At 45.3% G+C, this 19,903-nt stretch overlaps 1 protein-coding gene across 2 annotated transcripts in view; it reads left to right on the top strand.

Annotated features, from left to right (window-relative positions):
* itgbl1 (integrin, beta-like 1) overlaps positions 1-19,903 on the top strand; it is a 200,135-nt gene that overhangs the window by 163,456 nt on the left and 16,776 nt on the right. For both annotated transcript variants that reach the window (XM_063047504.1, XM_063047503.1), the window contains 3 exons: positions 533-649; positions 7,116-7,262; positions 8,728-8,844. In XM_063047504.1, coding sequence (XP_062903574.1) covers positions 533-649; positions 7,116-7,262; positions 8,728-8,844 — 381 coding nt within the window. The remainder of the gene's footprint in view (positions 1-532; positions 650-7,115; positions 7,263-8,727; positions 8,845-19,903) is intronic.

Raw genomic sequence — 19,903 nt, 5'->3', positions numbered from 1 at the left:
TCTACTAAATACTGACTTGAAGGTGGTGAGTAATTATGCAATCAATTATTTTGTGTTGAATAATTGTAATAAAACTAGACCAATTTGTAGAAATTGGTTTTCACTTTGACACAAAAGAGTCTTTTTCTGTTGATCGGTGTCAAAAAAACCTAATTAAATCCACTGTGAATCAATGTTGTAAAACAGTAAAACTTCCAAAGGAGGGGTGAATACTTTTTATAGGCACTGTAAGTTCCACCCATGACCACACAGGTTTCCTCTGTGTGGTCTGGTTTCATCCCACGTTCCAAAAGTGTATGGGTTAGGGTTAGTAGGTTATGGACACTGGACACAGTGTACTGGCACTGGACACAGGGTGATACTTGCAGCCTGACCCAGCACGTCCTCGAACTGTTGGTCATTAATGCAAACAACACATTTCATTGTACGTTTCGATGTTCTGATGTACATAAAGCTGCGTGTCAGTAACGCTGATTGGTGTTCCCACCTTTGTGACTTCTGGAGTCTAACCCTGAGACTGATCTTCCTATAGGGAAATGCCAGTGTGGCCAGTGTTCCTGCTTCCCCCCTGGGGATGACCGAGTCTACGGGAAACTCTGTGAATGTGATGATCGCCAGTGTGAGGACACTGATGGAATCATCTGCGGTGGTGAGTATGTTAACCCCTTCCCGTAAGCCGCTGTTCCAGAGCGCTGGTCTCCTGCCAGTGGGCAGTAGGCGGGTTCATGATTGTACTCAATCCTTCCGCCGGACTCCTCAACAAAGACAGCAATAGTGTGGACCGTTCCAGATCCATTTGAGTGGCCACTTCCTTTTGTCTTAGTAGCCGCTTTTCCATGGGCTCAGAGTTTACACAGGTTGGCTCAGGTTAGGAAACAGAGTTGGGGAGTTGGGAGAATCTGAGGTGGACTCAAGTACGAGATGAGAGTTTATATGGGAGGACTGGTATTGTTCATCCTCCATCGACTCAAACGATGAGATAAGTGGAGTTGATAAATGATTAACGCAACACACATACAAAATGCTGGAGGAACTCAGCAGACCAGGCAGCATCTAAAAAGAGTATAATTGAGGTTTCCGGCTGAAACCTTTCATCAGGACTGGAGATAAAAAGGATGAGGAGTCACAGTTAGAAAAGGTTGGGGGCGGAGGAGAGGAAGAAACACAAGGTGATAGGTGAAACTGGGAGGTGGGGAGGGGTGAAGTAAAGAGCTGGGAAGTTGATTGGTGAAAGAGATACAGGGCTGGAGAAGGGGGAGCCTGATAGGAGAGGACAGAAGGCCATGGAAGAAAGAAAAAGGGGGAGGAGCATCACAGGGAGGAGATGGGCAGGCACGGAGATACGGTGAAAGAGGGAGAAAGGGATGGGGAATAGAGAAGGGGGGGCGCATTACTGGAAGTTCGAGAAATCAATGTTTATGCCGTCAGGTTGGAAGCTATACAGACGGAATATATATTGTTGCTCCTCCAACCTGAGTGTGGCCTCATTGCGACAGTAGAGGAGGCCGTGGACTGACATGCCGGAATGGGAATGGGAAGTGGAATTAAAATGGGTGGCCATTGGGAGATTCCGCTTTTTCTGGCAGATGGAACGTAGGTGGTCAGCAAAGCAATCTCCCAATCTATATCAGGTCTCACCAATATACAGGAGGTCACACTGGAGGCACCGAATACAGTAGATGACCCCAACAGACTCACAGGTGAAGTGTCACCTCACCTGGAAGGACTGTTTGGGGCCCTGAATGGTAGTGAGGGAAGAGGTGTAGGGGCACGTGTAGCACTTGTTCCGCTTGCAAGGATAAATGCCAAGAGGGAGATCAGTGGGGAGGGGTGAATGGACATGGGAGTTGCGTGGGGAGAAATCCCTGTGGAAAGCATGAAGTGGGGGAGAGAGAAAGATGTGCTTGGTGGTGGGATACCCTTGCAGATGGTGTAAGTTATGGAGAATTACATACTGGACGTGGAGGTTGGTGGGGTGGTAGGTGAGGTCAAGAGGAACCCTATACCTTGTGAGGTGGCAGGAGGATGTGGTGAAGGCAGACATGCTCGAAATGGAAGAGATGTGGTGGAGGGCAGGATTGATGGTGGAGGAAGGGTAGCCTCTTTCGTTGAAGAAGGAGGACATCTTTTTCATTCTGGAATGAAGAGCCTCATCCTGAAAGCAGATGTGGTGGAGACCAAGGAATTGAGAGAAGGGGGTGGCATTTTTACAAGTAACAGGGTGGGAAGAGGTATAGAATAGGTAGCTGTGGGAGTCAGAGTGTTTGTAATAGACATCAGAGGATAAGCTGCCTCAGAAGTAGAGACAAAGAGATCGAGAAAGGGGAGAGAGGTGTTGGAAATGGACCAGGTAAATTTGAGGGCAGGGTGGAATTTGGAGGTAAAGTTGATGAAGTTGACTAGCTCAGCATGGGTGCAGTAAGCAGCACCAATACAGTCATCCATGTAGCGTAGGAAAAGTTGGGAAGTGCTACCAGTATAGGCTTGGAACAGACTGTACCATGTAGCCAACAAACAGGCAAGTATAGCTAGGACCCATGCGAGTACCCATGGCTACACTTTTTGTTTGAAGGAAATGGGAGGAGCCAAAGGAGAAATTATTGAACATGAGGTCAAGTTCCAACAGATAGAGGAGAGTGGTGGCGGAGGGGATCTGGTTGGGTCTGGTTTCCAGAAAGAAACAGAGAGCTTTGAGGCCTTTCTGATAGGAAATAGGGACATGGTGAAAATAAGATGATCGGGGTCAGGGAACTTGAAATCCTTGAAAAGATCAAGAGTGTGTGTAATGTCACAGATGTAGGTAGGAAGGGACTGAAACCAGGGAGGATAAAACTGAGTCGAGGTTTGCAGATATAAATTCAGTGGGGCAGGAATAATCAGAAACAATGGGCCTAGCTGGACAGGAAGCTTTGTGGATCTTGGGTACAAGATAGAAACAGGAAGTGCAGGGTAAGGGAACTATGAGGTTGCTGGCAGTGTATGGGAGATACCCAGAGAAGGTCAGTGATGGTGTGGGAGACAATAGCCTGGTGCTCCTTAGTGGGGTCCTGTTCAAGGGGTAAGTAAGAGGAGGTGTCTGAGAGTTGGTGCAGGGCCTCAACAAGGTAGAGGTAGTCTTCCAGACTATGACAGCACCCTCTCTATCTGCGGGTTTGATGGTGAGGTTGGGATTAGTGCGTAGGGAGTGGAGAGCAGTGTGTTCGGAAGGAGTGAGCTTCGAATTGGAGAGAGGGTGGTGAAGTTGAGAAGGTTGGCAATGTGAAGATCCAGAGCAGGCAGGAGACCGGAGTGGGGTGGCCAGGAAGAGGAGGAGGGTTGAAGACAGGAGAAGGGGTCAATGGTGCGGGGTGGAGGGTCGTTGCCAAGGAAGTAGGCATGGAGACAGAGGTGGCGGAAGTAGAGTTCAGCATCGTGGTGGGTGCTGAACACACTGAGGTGTGGACACAGGGGGACAAAGCTGAGGCCCTTATGGAAAACAGAATGTTCTGCCTCAGAGAGGGGAAGGTCGGAGGGGATGAGAAAGACCTGGCACGGATGAGGGCTGGCATCAGAGGGGGGAAGAGGGTTGGTAGTGTCAGAGGAGAGGGGAGGGTTGAGGTGTTCAGGGAAGGTGGTGTGAGAAGAAGATGGAGTATCCGAAGACCCAAAAGCTGGCAGAAGAACAAGGACACGGGATTGCAGAGTGGTAGTGGGGGAAGGGGAAACGGGTGTTCTAGTGGGAGTGCATGAATTCCTAACCTGGAGATGTTGTTAGTCAAGGGCAGAGTTGGCGTTGGAGGTCGTGCAATTGGCACTTTGAAGTGTCCGAGGTTGTTGGAACCCACATTGATGGTGATGGAGCCCGGGTTTAGAATCTGCTCGGAATTGTTACACTGCATTGGTGCTGCTTCCTGCACCCATGCTGAGCCTGTTGACTTCATCAACTTTGCCTCCAACTTCCACCCTGCCCTCAAATTTACCTGCCCATTTCTGACAACTTCCTCCCCTTTCTTAATCTCTATGTCTCTATCTCTCATCTACTGATGTCTGTTACAAATCCACTGAGTCTCACAGCTACCTGGGCTATACCTCTTCCCACCCTGTTACTTGTAAAACTGCCACCCCCTTTCTCAATTCCTCCTTCTCTACCATATCTGCTCTCAGGATAAGGCTTTTCATTCCAGAACGAAGGAGATGTCCTCCTTCTTCAAAGAAAGGGGCTTCCTTTCCTCCACCATCAATGCTGCCCTCTACCACATCTATTTCATTTTGCGCATGTCTGCCCTAACTCCATCCTTCCGCCACCCCACCAGGGATAGAGTTCCTCTTGTCCTCACCTACCACTCCACCAGCCTCCACATCCAGCACACAATTCTCCGTAACTTCTGCCATTTCCAATGTGATCCCAACACCAAGCTTTCCCTCCCCACAACTTTCTGCTTTCCACAGGGATTGCCCCCTATGCAAATATCTTGTCCATTCAGCCCTCCCCACTTATCTCCCTCCTGGCACTTATCCTTGCAAATGGAACAAGTGCTACACCTGCCCCTACCCCTCTTCCCTCACTAACATTTAGGGTGCAGACCTTCCATGTGAGGCAACATTCACCTGTGAATCTGGTGGGGTCATCTGCTGTATCTGGCACTCTTGGTGTATATTGTTAAGACCCAGCTTAGATGGGGAGACTGCTTCACCGAATACCTATGATCCATCCACCAAAAAAAGCAGTATCTCCCAGTGGCTACCTGTTTTAATTCTACCTCCCATTCCCATTCTGACACGTCAGTCCATGGCCTCCTCTATTGTCACGATGAGGCCGCACTCAGGTTGGAGGAGCAATACCTTATATTCTGTCTGGATAGCCTCCAACATGATGGCATGAACATCCATTTCTCAAACTTTCAGTAATGGCCCTCCTTCTCACCATCCCCATCCCCATTTCCCTCTCTCACCTTATCTCTTTGCCTGTCCATCACCTCTCTCTGGTGCTCCTCCTCCTTTTCTTTCTTCCATGGTCTTCTGTCCTCTCCTATTAGATTCTCCCCTTTCCAACCCTGTATCTCTTTCACCAATCTACTTTCCAGCTCTTTACTTCCCCCCTCCACCACTTCCTGGTTTCACCTATCACCTTGTGTTCCTTCCTTCCTCCCCCAGCCTTCTAACTCTGACTCCTCGTCCTTTTTTCTCCAGTCCTTTTGAAAGGTCTCGGCCTGAAACATCGGCTGTTCTCTCTTTTCCATCGGTACTGCCTGGCCTGCTGAGTTCCTCCAGCCTTTTTGTCTGTGTTGCCTGGATTTCCAGCATCTTCAGATATTCTCCTTTTTGTTGATAAACGATTAAGCTACTTTTCTGAAATCTGCATCACTCAAATGGTGAGGAAAAGGGGGAGATCTGCTCAAGCTTGATCTTGACCGTGTAACTGAGTCTTTGGACTGCACATCTTTCCAGGGTTCTATATCTGAGGAAGTGACCTATTGGAAATAAAACCTTAAATACAGAAATTGTCCCTTCTCCCCCGCCACCTCCCATTGGGCCGAAGATACAAAAACCTCAAGGCATGTACTGCCAGGCTCAAGGACAGTCCCTGTTGTTGAAACACTATTGAACTGTCTTCTTGTAGGATAAGTTCAATTCTCGACCTCACAATCTACTGTGCCTCGTCGTGGCCTTGCATATTAATGTCTGCCTTCACTGCACCTTCTCTGTAACTGTAACACATTATTCTGCGCTCTGTTAGCGTTTTACTTTGTACTACTGAATGGTTGGTGAAGGTACATGTGACAATAATAACCCAATTTTCCAGTTGCAGGAAGCACCTCAGATGAGATGACCTATCAGCTCAACGAACCATTGCATGCAAGTTTGGTATTCCTATAGACACCGATAAACTATCACGTGATTGGTTGTAAGGTGAACCAACATGGCATATGCAGTTGAAATTTGAGTCGCTTTGATTGACTGCTGGCCTTTAACTGTAACCTTTGTACAAACATAATGGATAGATTTTTTCATTGTCTAGTAGATCCAAAACTTCAGAATCAGAATCAGGCTTATTATCACTAATATATGTCACAAAATCTGTTGTTTTGTGACAGTGCAGGAGATAAAAAAAAAACGACTATAATTTAAATATTGCAAAAGATTAATATCAAGATAGTGATGATGAGTTCATGGACCCTTCAGAAATCTGAAGGCAGAGGGGAAGAAGCTGTTCTTGAATCATTGAGTGTAGGTCTTCAGGCTCCTGTACCTTCTCCTCGATGGTTTTTTTCACTGTTCCCATGGTCTGTTCTTTATCAATGGTATTGCTTTGCACTGCTGTAACTATATGTTATAATTATGTGGTCTTGTCAGTGTTAGTCTTTGGTTTGTCCTGCTTTTTTTGGGTGATATCACTCTGGAGGAACATTGTAACATTTCTTAATGCATGCATGCATTTCTAAATGACAATAAACGAGGACTGAGTGTCCTCATAATCTAATCTAATCGGAAATAAGAACAGAGCGTGCCTGGATGGCGAGGATCCTGAGTGGTGGATGCTGCCCTCTTGGGGCAATACTTCTTGTAAATGTCCTTGACGGTGGGGAGGTTGGGTCTGGCTGAGCCCACAACCTTTTAACGTTTCCCTGCACTGTGTCATACTTCCTGACTTGTAACCAGTTACATTTTGCTCAGTTGCGGTGTCCACTGTACAGGATTAATTGGATGAGTCATTAACTATTGGAGGGCCCTACAGGATCCAGAAACAGTGAGGCAATTGAACTCATTGAAGCTGTTCATTGTCATTGATTAAACAAAACCAAAAGGTCCCTATGGATACAACCACTGACTGCAGACATCCCTGATGATCTGTAAGTCAATAAAAAAAAACAATTTGAGGAACTTATTATATTGGAAATTTCTTAAATGTTACCATGTGGTCAGTTTAATGAGTGTCTGTTGTTTTGTAGTTAATGTACGCAATTGCAATTAAAGCTGCCATTGAGGAAGATTCTACACTGAACACAGTCTTTGATTGTGTGTGTAGGTCTAATGGTAACCGTTATCTCCACACACATCTACAGGATGATAAACCTCCCCACCCCCTCCCCCACTTGTCTCTGACAACTGCTGATTTGGGCCCTGTCTCCTGACAGGGAATGGCATCTGCTCGTGTGGACGGTGTATTTGTGACGACGACTGGTTTGGGAAACACTGCGAACATCCCAGAGCCTGCAGCATGTCGGAGGAAGAGAGCAGGAGTCTGTGTGAGTCTCCTGAAGGGTTAATCTGCTCTGGAAAAGGTGAGTCGAGAATTATTTATCCCTTCCATGTTGCTATGATAGATTCACGTGGCACGAGAGGCATTACAGCCCATTGTAGCTCTTTGAAAGAACTTGTAATGTTGCTGTGCAGTCATTTCACAGGGGATGTTTTACTGGGAAATTAGCCCCAAGCAATGTGTTCAAATCCCAGCCCAGTCACTGTGGAAATTTCAATCAATCTAGAGCAATAGTATTGATGACCATGGGAGTACCAGTCTGTTATAAACCTCAACTGGTTTGCCATCATCCTTCAGAGAAGAAACATAGTAACATAGAAATCTACAGCACAATACAGGCCTTTCGGCCCACAAAGCTGTGCCGACCATATAACCTACTCTAGCAGCCACCTAGAATTTCCCTACCGCATAGCCCTCTATTTTCCTAAACTCTGTGTACTTATCTAAGAGTCTCTTAAAAGATCCTCTCTACTTATCCAGTCTGCTCTTTATCTTAAGTCCAGACCCCCAATAACAAGATCAACTCTTAGCTACCTTCTGAAATGGCCCAACAAAGTATTCAATGAGAGGGCAACAGGGGAGCTGGCTAACAAATCTTTCGGTTACCTACATCTAATGAATGTGTTAAAAGCATCCCACTTCTTACTCTTCCCACCTCCCCGCCCCCACCCCCCCCCCCGCAACAGCCTGACAAATTTGTTCTTTGGAAAATTCCTGTTGAATCTGCTTCTGCTGCCTCTTTAGGCAGTAAGTTCCAGATCACAAGCAACTCATCACCACAGAAAGGATGTGGCAGCAACAGAGAAGATGCTGCCCTGCATGGATGGCGGTGGTTATCAGGAGAGGTTAGACTGGCTGGGCTTGTTCTCACGAGCAAGTAGGATGCTGAGGAGTGACCCTTATAGATGTTCATAAAATCACAGAGGGTGCAGACTCAGTCTTTACTTCCCAGGGCAGGCAAGTCCAAAGCTAGAAGGCACAAGTTCAAGGTGAAAGGGGAGAAATTTAAAGGAGATCCAAGGAGAAGAGTCCGACACAAATGGTGGTAAACATCTGGAAAGACCTGCCAGAGGAGATGATAGAGGCAGGCACAATTATAGCATCTAAAAGGCATCTGGACAGGTTCTTGGATAGGAAAAAAGTAGAGAGATACAGGCCTAATACAGACAAGTGGGACAGCATATATAGCGTTGACAAGATGGGCTCAAGGGCTGCTGTTTCTGTGCTGTACTCCAACTTTCCTTGGAGCAAAGGAGGCTGGTAATTTTGATAGAAATATAAAGTGGGTACCTTTGGACAACCACCCTCCTGCCCCTCCACTTATTTTAAGCCCTCTATTCCGTGTGACCCTCTGCTGGTGAGGTGGAGGGAATCAGGGTGAAGGCTTTAATTGGATTTCACAATGTGACGGCGGCCGCAGTTAAAATGTGGAGGCTCGGGGTGCTGGTGTTGAATGTTACTGAGTGGATGATTTGAACTCTCCCCAGGTTCCTGTCACTGTGGCAAGTGTATGTGTGGTTCTCTCCAGCAATGGTACATCTCAGGCCAGTTCTGCGAGTGCGACGATCGGCAGTGCGATGAATACCAAGGCATCATTTGTACAGGTAATAATCCTCACTCCCTGAGCCAGACTGAGCTTCCCTCCCCACAACTCTGCCAGGGAGTAAAGCAAGGCTTGGTTTATCATTGTCATCCGTACGATGTAAAGCTTGTCTTGCATACTGTTTATACAGATCAAACCATTACACAGTACTTTGAGCTAGAATATGGTGAAACAATAACAATGCAGAATAACATGTAAAAGCTTCTAAAAAAGTTTAAAGCATTTTGTTCCTGAGAGTCACCACCCTCGGACAGAAGAAAGTCCTATGCACCTCATTTTGACATTTGAGACTCTGGTGGAAACGTCTCAGCATCTCCCCTGTCACTCTGTCTTGGTTACTTCAACATCATATTAGATTCAAGGAACCCCACCATCCAAACTGTGCTCTCTTCTCATTGCTGCCACTGGGAAGGTGGTGTAGGACTCTTAGGTCCCATACTACTAGGATGAAGTACACTGGTTCCGGAGCCAGTGTGGATTACCTCACTCACATCATTACTGAAGCTGTGGATTCACTTTGAAACTTGTATTCCCAGCATCATCTATCCATCTTTGTATTTATTTGTTTTACTGTGAATGCCTGCAAGAAAATGAATCTCAGGGTAGTATATGATGACATATATGTACTTTGATAATACAATTTACTTTGAACTTTTACCTTTTGAATTTTGATTCTCCTAAACTCCAAAATATGCAGACCAATTTCTTGAGCTACAAAACCCTCTCACCACATTATTAGAACTTGCATTTCCATAGCGCCTTTCCTCTTCCTTTCCTGAAGTCCCTTAAGGTTAGATTCAGGCTGTGCAAGGTTTTGAGAATTGGCTTCCTCTCACACAGAGGGACTGAATGGTGGAACTCCCTCGAGAAGCAGGTAATGCTTACTCCATCAATAATTATAGACCTCAAGTTGTTTGAATTTTGCTCTGGAGCAGGGTTTAAAATAATACTTGGCCTCAGCAGTGACACAGAGAAGCTCTGACCTCAGTGAATGTGGAACGGGCTGGAGAAAACCCACCAACCCATGGCTCTCAGTGATGGACCGATTAAAATTAGGAGTGTACCGCATGTACTTGGGGAGTGTGGAGACTTGGGGGAATTGGAGAAAGGCTGTAGAGATAGTGAGGGGCTTTCTCAGGCAGAAGACTGAAGATTGGTTCGAAGCCTTTTAAATTAGTGTTCTGCTGAAGGATCTTCTTCCTGAAACGTTGACTCTGCTTCTCTTCCCACAGATGCTGTCTGATCTGCTGAGAGTTTCCAGCATTTTCTGTTTTTGTTTCAGATTTACAGCATCTGCGATTTTTTCCTGATTTTCACAAAGCTACCCATCTAGGAGGCTGGATAAGTCAGCAGCCCTGGTTTCAAGTGGGAGCTTGGTATGATGGGGCAGTCCTGACATGGGCCTCAGAAGTTTAGATGAGATGAAGTTGATGGAAGATGGGATAGTGTGTAGTGTGTCTATCCTTGCAGAGTAAGTACGGTTCACCAGCCGATCCCTGCAACACACTCCCTGAATGGCCCTCTGCTCTTTAGAATGGTGAACACAAGACCACAAGGAAACACAAGCAGGAGTAGGCCACTCGGCCCCTCAAGATTGCCTACCATTAAAGGTTGGGTGCCATGATAACGCAGCGGTTACCTAGTAAGTAAATAGACAAGTAAACAAGAAAATAAATAAATAAATGATCACGGCTGATCTGCCCCGGGATTCAACTCCGTCTCTGTGCCAATTCACCGTTGTCCTCTTTCAAAGAGTCTGTCTCTCCTCTTTCAATCCCCCGATGATCCGTTCTCCACAACCCTCTGGGGCAGAGGATTCCAGGGAGTCACCACCCTCGGAGAGGAGAAATTCCTATGCCCCCCAGTTTTAAATGAAACCTCCCCTTACCTTTGTCTCTGAGACTTTCCCACCAGTGGAAGCATCTTGGCATCTCCCCTTAGGTATATTATGATCATATCTGGTCCTTCTAAACTACGGACCCAACTTCGTTAGTTGCTGGTGATATGAACCCCTCTCTCCACACTGTTAGAATTCCAAATCTTCCTGCAATTATCCCAGTAAATCCTCTGGATTTTATTTATTTGGCAATACAGCACGGAATGGGTTCTTCTGGGCCTTTGAGACTTGCTGCCCCAGCAACCCCAGACAAACTGAATTAACCCCAACCTAACCATAGCATGATTTACAATGACTAATTAACTGACCAGTTATGTCTCTAGACGGTGGGGGGAAGCCGGAGTCCCTGGAGAAAACCCAGACATTCCACAGGGAGAACGTACGGAGACTCATCAACTCTCTATAACCCTCTTCCTCTCACTTTAAACCTGTACCTGCTGGTCTTAGACACTCCCACCATGGGGAAGAATTCTTAATAGCCACCTCTCTTAGACTCTCTCTTCAGCCTCTTCTACTCCAGCAGAAATAAATCCAGTCCCTCGTTATAATGCCCAAATCCAGGCAATGCCCTGGAGAATCTTAAGTACCAGAGATTCTGCAGAATAACACATACAAAATGGAGGAACTCAGCAGGTCAGGCAGCATCTGTGGAAATGAATAAGCACTTGACGTTTCAGACCAAAATCCTTCGTCAGGACGCAGAGGTTCTGCAGATAGTGACGGTCTAGATGAATAAACAGGTCCTAATGAAGGATCTTGCCCCGAAACATTGACTGTTTATTCCCCTCCATTGAGCTGCCTGACTTGCTGAGTTCCTCCAGCATTTTGTGTGTGTCATCCTGGATAATCTTTTCTGCCCCCTCTCCAGCACAGCCCCATCCTTCTTATTCGTCACTGGGCAAAGGCAGTTTATACAGATGCATCGCAGAAAGCATCCTATCTGGATGCATCGCAGCTTGGTAAGGCCACTGCTCTGCCAAAGACAGGAAGAAATTGCAGAGTTGTGGACACAGCCTAGCATATCATGGAAACTAGCCTCCCCTCCATGGATTCCATCTGTACTTCCCTGCATCCTCGGGAAAGTAGCCATCATAAACAAGGACCGTTCTTACCTTGGACATGCTCTCCTCTGTTCCCCCCCCCCCCACCTCAATCCCATAGGGCAGAAGATACTAAAGCTTGGGAACACATACCATCAGGCTCAACAACAGATTCTATCCCGTTGTTATCTGACTCTTGAACAGACTTCTCATAAGCTAAATGGTGAAATCTTGTTCTCCGAAACTAGCTCATCATGATCCTTCATTTGTCTATCTGCACTATTCCTCCTCTGTAACCGTCTCATTAATCTCTGCATTCCAGCTTTATTTTTATTACTTTGATGATGTACTTGGGTAAGGCATGATCTACCTGGATGGCATGCAGACAAAAGCTTCTCGCTATTTCTTGGTACATGAGGCAACAATAAACCAATCCAATCCAGTTTATCCTGCACCTGCCTCCTCCCAATTCTCTACTGTAAAGACAAAGTCACACTCAGGTTGGAGGAACAACACCTTACATTCCGCCTGGGTAGCCTCCAACCTGATGGCATGAGCGTTGACTTCTCAAACTTTCACTAATGCCCCACCTCCTCCTCGTACCCCATTCGTTATGTATTTATATACACACATTCTTTTTCTCTCTCTCCTTTTTCTCCCTCTGTCCCTCTCACTATACCCCTTGCCCATCCTCTGGGTCCCCCCCCCACTTTTCTTTCTCCCTAGGCCTCCTGGCCCATGTTCCTCTCATATCCCTTTTGCCAATCAACTGTCCAGCTCTTGGCTCCATCCCTCCCCCTCCTGTCTTCTCCTATCATTTTGGATCTCCCCTCCCCCTCCCACTTTCAAATCTCTTACTAGCTCTTCTTTCAGTTAGTCCTGACGAAGGGTCTCGGCCCGAAACGTCGACTGTACCTCTTCCTAGAGATGCTGCCTGGCCTGCTGCGTTCACCAGCAACTTTGATGTAGGTTGCTTGAATTTCCAGCATCTGCAGATTTCCTCGTGTTTGCATCCTCCCACATTCTCCTGACTCTCAGGGGAAGATGTTCCTCTCATGTGTTGTGCTGGGCTTGTTGGTGACAGTCACAGGGTGCTGGGTTCTTCTCGTGCAGAAACAGTTCTAGTTGTATCCCAGCAAACCTTTCGCCATTCTAAAGATCATTAATAATAAATGCTCTGACCTTTCTTTCTAAAGAGAATCGAAAGCCCAGCTTCAATAGTCTCTGAGAATCTGTCTCTCTCAGAGCAGGGATAATTGTTCCACAATGCTAACAATGAAGGCTCCAATGTTCCTGATGAGGGTATCAGCCTGAAACGTTGACTGTTTACTCTTTTCCGTGGGTGCTGCCTGGCCTGCTGAGTTCCTCCAGCATTTAATGTGTGTTGTACAGCTCCAGTATTAATGTCTCTCCCTTGGCTTACTTCTCCAGCCATGAGGTTAAACAATCTGTAGTATTGTCACACACATTATTGAAATACTCCTTTGCATATACAGCCATAATAATTAGCAGATCAATTTTTGACAGTCAGGATCACTCACTTGCACTTAATTGATCATCCTCCATTAATGAGGAACAGATTTGCTTTGCTATTGTTTGATAATTACTTCGGACTTTAGTTTCAGTGAATGTGAAATGATTTTTCGAACATAAATTTTCCTTTTAATTTCCAAGTAATCTTCCTTTTAATCTTGGGAATTATAGACTAGTGAGTGGTGGACAAGCTATTGGAGAGGATTCTGAGGATAGAATTTATGAGCATTTGGTGAGTAATAGTCTGATCAGCATGGGCTTGTGAGGGGGAAGTCATGCCTCATGAGCTTGATTGAATTCTTCGAGGAAGTGATGAAACCAGTTGATGAAGGTAGAGCCTTAGTCAAGAGATTGAATTTAAGAGACACACAGTAATGTTGCAGCTCTCATTTGGAGTATTGTGCTCAGTTCTAGCTGCCTCTTTTTAGGAAGGATGTGGAAGATTTGGAATGGGTGCAGAGGAGATTTATCAGAATGCTGCCTCAATGAACGAACGTGTCTTGAGCGAAGGTTGAGTGAACTAGGGCTTTTCTCTTTGGGGCAAAAGATTAGTGGTGGTTTGACTTGATAGAGATGTAGATGGTAAAAGGTATAGATAGATTGGACAGCTAGCGCTTTTTCCCCAGGACCGATCTGCTAATACAAGAGGGCATAAGGTGATTGGATGAAAGTATAGGGGGATATCAGAGATATCCTCCAATCACCTTAAAGTTATGAGGTGGTGGTAGAGGCAAATACATTAAGGACATTTAAGAGACTCTTAGATAGGCACATAGATGAAAGAAAAATGGAGGGATATGTGGGAGGGAAGGGTTAGATTGATCTTGGAAGTAAAGGCTGGAACATCATGGGCCAAAAAAAGATGAACGAAAGATTAGCTTTATTTGTCACATGTACATCGAAATATCAAAACATACAGTGAAATGCGTCATTTACATGGGCTATGGGGAAGCCTGCGAGTGTCACTGTGCTTCCGGTGTCAATATAGCATGCCAACTACTTACTAAATCTAATCCATATGTCCTTAGAACTTGGGAGGAAATGGGAGCAGCCAAAGAAAACCAGCAACATGGTCATGGGGAGAACGTTCAAACTCCTTATGGACAGCAACAAGATTTGAACTCTGTTCTTCATCTGTCACTGTAAGGTGTCACACTAGTGGTTACGCTACTCTACTGTGCTGTAGAGAGAGGTAGGTATGGAGGCAGGGGCCACTAATTGGATGCAGATTCAATAACTGATACTCTGTTTGCAACTCTTTGGAATAGGGGAGGACATTCAACCCTCAAGCCTGTACACTTTCCTATTGAGTATTCAAGCAGGATGGAGGGGCTGAGTGAACTACATTTGTCCCTATTGCCTTGAGTTCATAGCAGATCTCTACCATAACTCCATCTGTAGATCTCAGTCTAAAGACGACTGAAGGACCAAACTTGTGGAATTCCCATGCACTGCGGAAGACAAGGGAGGCTCTACAACGATCGTCAAAACTGGCAATGCATTACTGGCACCAGCCCATGTGCCATCAAGGATGTATATACAGAAAGGTGCTGGAAAAAGGCCAGTAACATCGTGAACCCACCCACCCTGCTCATGGACCGTTAATCCCACTCCCATCAGGGTGAGGCTATGTAGTATCCACACCAGGACCACAGACTCAAAAAAGTTACTTTCCCCAAGCAGCACAGCTAATCAACACCTCCGTCCACTAACCCACCCCTCCTCACCCCCTCCCACCACTACTTTATCATTTTCTGTCTGAGTCACTTTATGTATAGACATTCCTGTGCCTAGCAACACTTTATGGACATATAATCAATCCGTGTACGTAAGCTATCATATGTATTTATATTTATTATTTTACTTTAGTGTTGTGTTCTTTATCTTAATGTTGGGGTTGGAGGACTGCGTATGCGTGTGGGTGTTTGAGAGGAACGAGTGTTGTTTTGCTCTTGTTGTTTTGTTGCTTATTGTGTTCTGTGTTGTGCTGCTGAGTATTGCAAGAATACTATGCTGGCACCGGGATTTGTGGCTACACTTAGCGGCTGCTCCCAGGTTACCCTCGGCGTGTTGGTTGTTAATGCAAATGACATGTTTCACTGCATGCTTCGATGTACGTGTGATAAATAATCTTGAATCTTCAATCAGTTGTGCAGGGTGATGGTGAGGCCACACCTGTAACACTGTGCAGTTCTGGTCCCCATGCCTAAGAAAGGACGTGGTAGATTTGGAGGCAGTTCAAAGGAGATTCATCAGGGTAATTCCTGGGTTGAGTGGGTTGTCCTACCAAGAAAGGGAAGAGAATCTGGATTTGTATTCCTTGAGGTTTAGAAGAATGATGATTTATCTCATGGAAGCATAGAAGTGAATTGACAGGGTAGATGTTGGAAAATGTTCACGAGTGAGAGAATTATGAACAAAAGCAAACTGTTATGAAATAAGGGACCGGTGATTTAAAATTGAGGTGGGTTGAAACACCTTCTTTCAAAGGCAGGTGAATCTTTGGAAGTCTCTGCTCCTGACGGTGGTGAAGGCTGGGTCATTGAAGATGGAAATAGATAAAGATTTGAAAAATTGAGGAATTGAAAGTTATGGGAAACTGGCACAGACAAGGAATTGAGGCCAGCATGGATTAGCCATGATTATATTGAGTTGTGGGACATGATAGAGGGGCTGAGTGGCCTACACTTGCTCCTGTTGTCTTCTGTTCATAATAGATCTCTACCATAACTGGATCTATGGCCTTGATTCAGTAGCCCTCATTCCAAAAGTAACTGAAGAACTAGAACTTTGGAATTTTCAGATGACCCTTGACTGCAATGGGAGTTGTTCTTTTTGAGGGAGTGCATGGGGGTCCTGATTCTCACAGCCCAGCTTGCTGACGTCCTCACTGATAACCGAGATTTAGTTTTAAGAATCTGCTCCTGACCCCCTCCAACAGGGGTGGAGTGTCTCTCAATAATCCCTATTAATCATCTTCATATCTTCAGTCGTGCAATTCATTGCCACCACCCTCACATCTTATCCTGCTGCTCACCTACCCCTCAATAAGCGTGCAACCCTAACAAGTGATTTAGCCTTTTTAAGTTGACTTTGCTCTGGTGGTAAAAACAAAAGGTACTCGGCAGGTAATCTGTGGAAAGAGAAGCAAGGTCTCTTAAATGTCCCTACTGTTTCTGCCTCGACCACCACCCCTAGCAGCACATTCCACACACCCACCACTCTCAGTGCATAGAAACTGTGTATCTCTGTCATTCCCCCATACTTACCTCCAATCACTTTAAAATTATTCCCTCTTGTGTTTGCCATTCTGTGTTAACTCAATGTTCAATTAAGCTAATTCCTTCTGCCTGCACATAATCCATATCCCTCTATCTCCTGCATATTTATGTGTCTACCACCTCCTGAACACCATTATTGTATCTGCCTCTAGCTGCACCCACCACCCTCAGTGCAAAAATAAAATATATCTTTTAAACTTTGCCCCTCTCACCTCTAGCACTTGACATTCCTACCCACTGAATCAGTATGTGGTTACGTATAAACCACAGCTGTGCAAAGTTGGGAATCTATAGAAATGGGCATTGTTCTCTCATTCGCCCACTAATCTTTATTTGCAGCAGTCATCTTCAATGTTACCAAATATAATTACTTGGCACAGTCTCCAAAGGTAGCAATAACCCACCAAGATAATACTTTCTCTTGGAGTTGTCCAACACACAGCTCAATCACTTCACAATCTATTTCTTTTATTAGTAGCTCTTTAGCATAATATTGTGATTATTCATTTCCCTGTTATTGCGGCAGAACAAGGCTAGATAAACTGGATTTCCTTCTAATACCTAACGCTGATTTAGTTGTGGAGAGCAATGTTTCCTCTAAGTTGCAATGGCAGAAAAATTTTGTGCTGTGCAGTTTTTTGCCCAGTGACAACAATATGTGCGCACTGAATTTTTTTAGTGGAAGTAAACCTGAAGCTATTCCAAGAATAATAAGCTACCAAGTCTAGTTTGTTGTTCAAGGCTTAAAAGAAATAGAATAATACACACTAAAGAAATTCACTTATCCGAGATGCAATAGCCCAGGACTTTTTGACAGAAAAATGGCATATACCGGCATCGAAAAAGAATAATCCTGGGCTTTGGGCTGTACGATTTCCACACCCCTGCACAGTGAGAGCTGAGAATATGGAAGGCCTGCTACCAGCTGCAGACCGATATGGTATGAGAAGTGAAAGTAGATTAGGTGATGAAATCTGGCTAATATGTTGAAACTTGAAATATGACCTTAATATGTTAAAATATACCTAACATGCCAATGAGGTAGAAGGTGATAACCTTTTGGGCGCAGTTTAAATTCCTTTGTGCATGAGTAGCAAAAGATGTGTGCGCACGAGCAGCTTAGAGGGAGCATTGGTTGGGAGGATGTTTGCCTTAGTGTGGGTATAGAACACAGAACGTAGCACACTGCAGTATAGTACTGACCCTTCATTCCATGTTATTGTATCGATCTATGTATATAAACTGACTCCATGATTAATCTAATCCTTCCCTCCTACATAGCCCTAGGGCCTCCATTGTTCTTACATCCGTATATTTATCTATGAGTCTTTTAAATGTCCCTATTGTAGCAACCTCTACCACCATTCCCAGCAGTGCATTCCAGGCACCAAACACTCTTTATGCTGGAAGAACTCAGCAGGTCAGGCAGCACTTATGGAGGTCAATGAACAGTCAAAATTTAAAGCCAAAACCCTTCATCAGTACTTCATTAGTCCTGATGATGGATCTCGGCCTGAAACACTGACTGTTTATTCCCCTCCACAGATGTTGCCTGACCTGCTGAGTTTATAATTGAATTGACTTTATTTCTTACATCCTTCATATACATGAGGAGTAAAAATCTTTACATTACATCTCTGTCTAAATGTGCAATCTGCAATTTATAGCAATTTATAATAAATGGTATGTACAACAGGACAGTCAATATAACATAGAAATACAGTTGTATCAGCATGAGTTAATCAGTCTGATTGCCTGGTGGAAGAAGCTGTCCCGGAGCCTGTTGGTCCTGGCTTTTGTGCTGCGGTACCGTTTCCTGGATGGTAGCAACTGGAACAGTTTGTGGTTGGGATGACTTGGGTTCCCAATGATCCTTTGGGCCCTTTTTACACACCTGTCTTTGTCAATGTCCTGAATAGTGGGAAGTTCACATCCACAGATGCTCTGGGCTGTCCACATCACTCTCTGCAGAGCCCTGTGATTAAGGGAGGTACAGTTCCCATACCAGGCAGTGATGCAGCCAGTCAGGATGCTCTCAATTGTGCCCCTATAGAAAGTTCTTAGGATCTGGAGGCCCATACCAAACTTCTTCAACCATCTGAGGTGAAAGAGGCACTGTTGTGCCTTTTTCACCACACAGCCGGTATGTACAGACCACATGAGATCCTCAGTGATGTGGATGCCGAGGAACTTAAAGCTGTTCGCCCTCTCAACCCCAGATCCATTGATGTCAATAGGGGTTAGCCTGTCTCCATTCCTCCTGTAGTCCACAACCAGCTCCTTTGTTTTTGCAACATTGAGGGAGAGGTTGTTTTCTTGACACTACTGTATCAGGGTGATGACTTCTTCTCTGTAGGCTGCCTCATTATTATCTGAGATTAGGCCAATCAGTGTAGTATCGTCAGCAAATTTAATTAGCAGATTGGAGCTGTGGGTGGTGACGCAAACAGAGAGTAAAGGAGGGGGGTTGGAACACAGCCCTGAGGGGCACCTGTGTTGAGGATCAGAGGGGCAGAGGTGAGTGAGCCCACTTTTAGCACCCGCCAGCAATCTGACAGGAAGTCCAGGATCCAGCTGCACAAGGCAGGGTGAAGGCTGAGGTCTCTGAGCTTCTTGTCGAGCCTGGAGCGAATTATGGAGTTGAATGTTGAACTGTAGTCCAAGAACAGCATTCTCACATAAGCATCCTTCTTCTCCAGGTGTGCAAGGACAGTGTGTAGATCTGTGGCTGTTGCGTCATCTGTTGATCAGTTGTGTCGGTAGGCAAATTCTGGAGGGTCCAGTGTGGGTGGTAGCATGCTGCAGATGTAGTCCTTGACCAGCCCCTCAAAGTCTCTCCAGCAATTTGTGTGGGTTGCTGAAGATTTTTAGCATATGCAGAATCTCTTGTGTTTATGACCACTGCTCTTTTTGCACAAAGCCCTATCTCTGACATCTCCCCTAAACTTTCTTCCCCTCACCCTAAACAAACATCCTCTAGTATGCTGAACAAGGTGGAATTGTTTCAGAATAAGGGGGTGCCCATGTCAGACTGAGATTGTCAGGTTCCTTATTACCAGTAAGATAAGATTCTTATAAGATTAGCTTTATTTGTCACATGTAATCGAAACATAGAGTTAAATGTATCAATTGCATCAAATGAAATCAGTATGGATTGTGCTGGGCACCAACACAGAATGCCTACAACTCACTAACCCTAACTGTAAGTCTTTGGAAAGTGGGAGGAAACTAGAGCACCCGGAGGAAACCCACACAGTCATGGGGAGAACGTACAAACTCCTTACAGGCAGTGCTGGGAATTGAACCTCG

The sequence above is a fragment of the Mobula hypostoma genome, chromosome 5, assembly GCF_963921235.1.
Source record: "Mobula hypostoma chromosome 5, sMobHyp1.1, whole genome shotgun sequence".
NCBI classification, from domain to species: domain Eukaryota; kingdom Metazoa; phylum Chordata; class Chondrichthyes; order Myliobatiformes; family Myliobatidae; genus Mobula; species Mobula hypostoma.
This window is presented reverse-complemented; position numbering and strand designations above follow the sequence as displayed.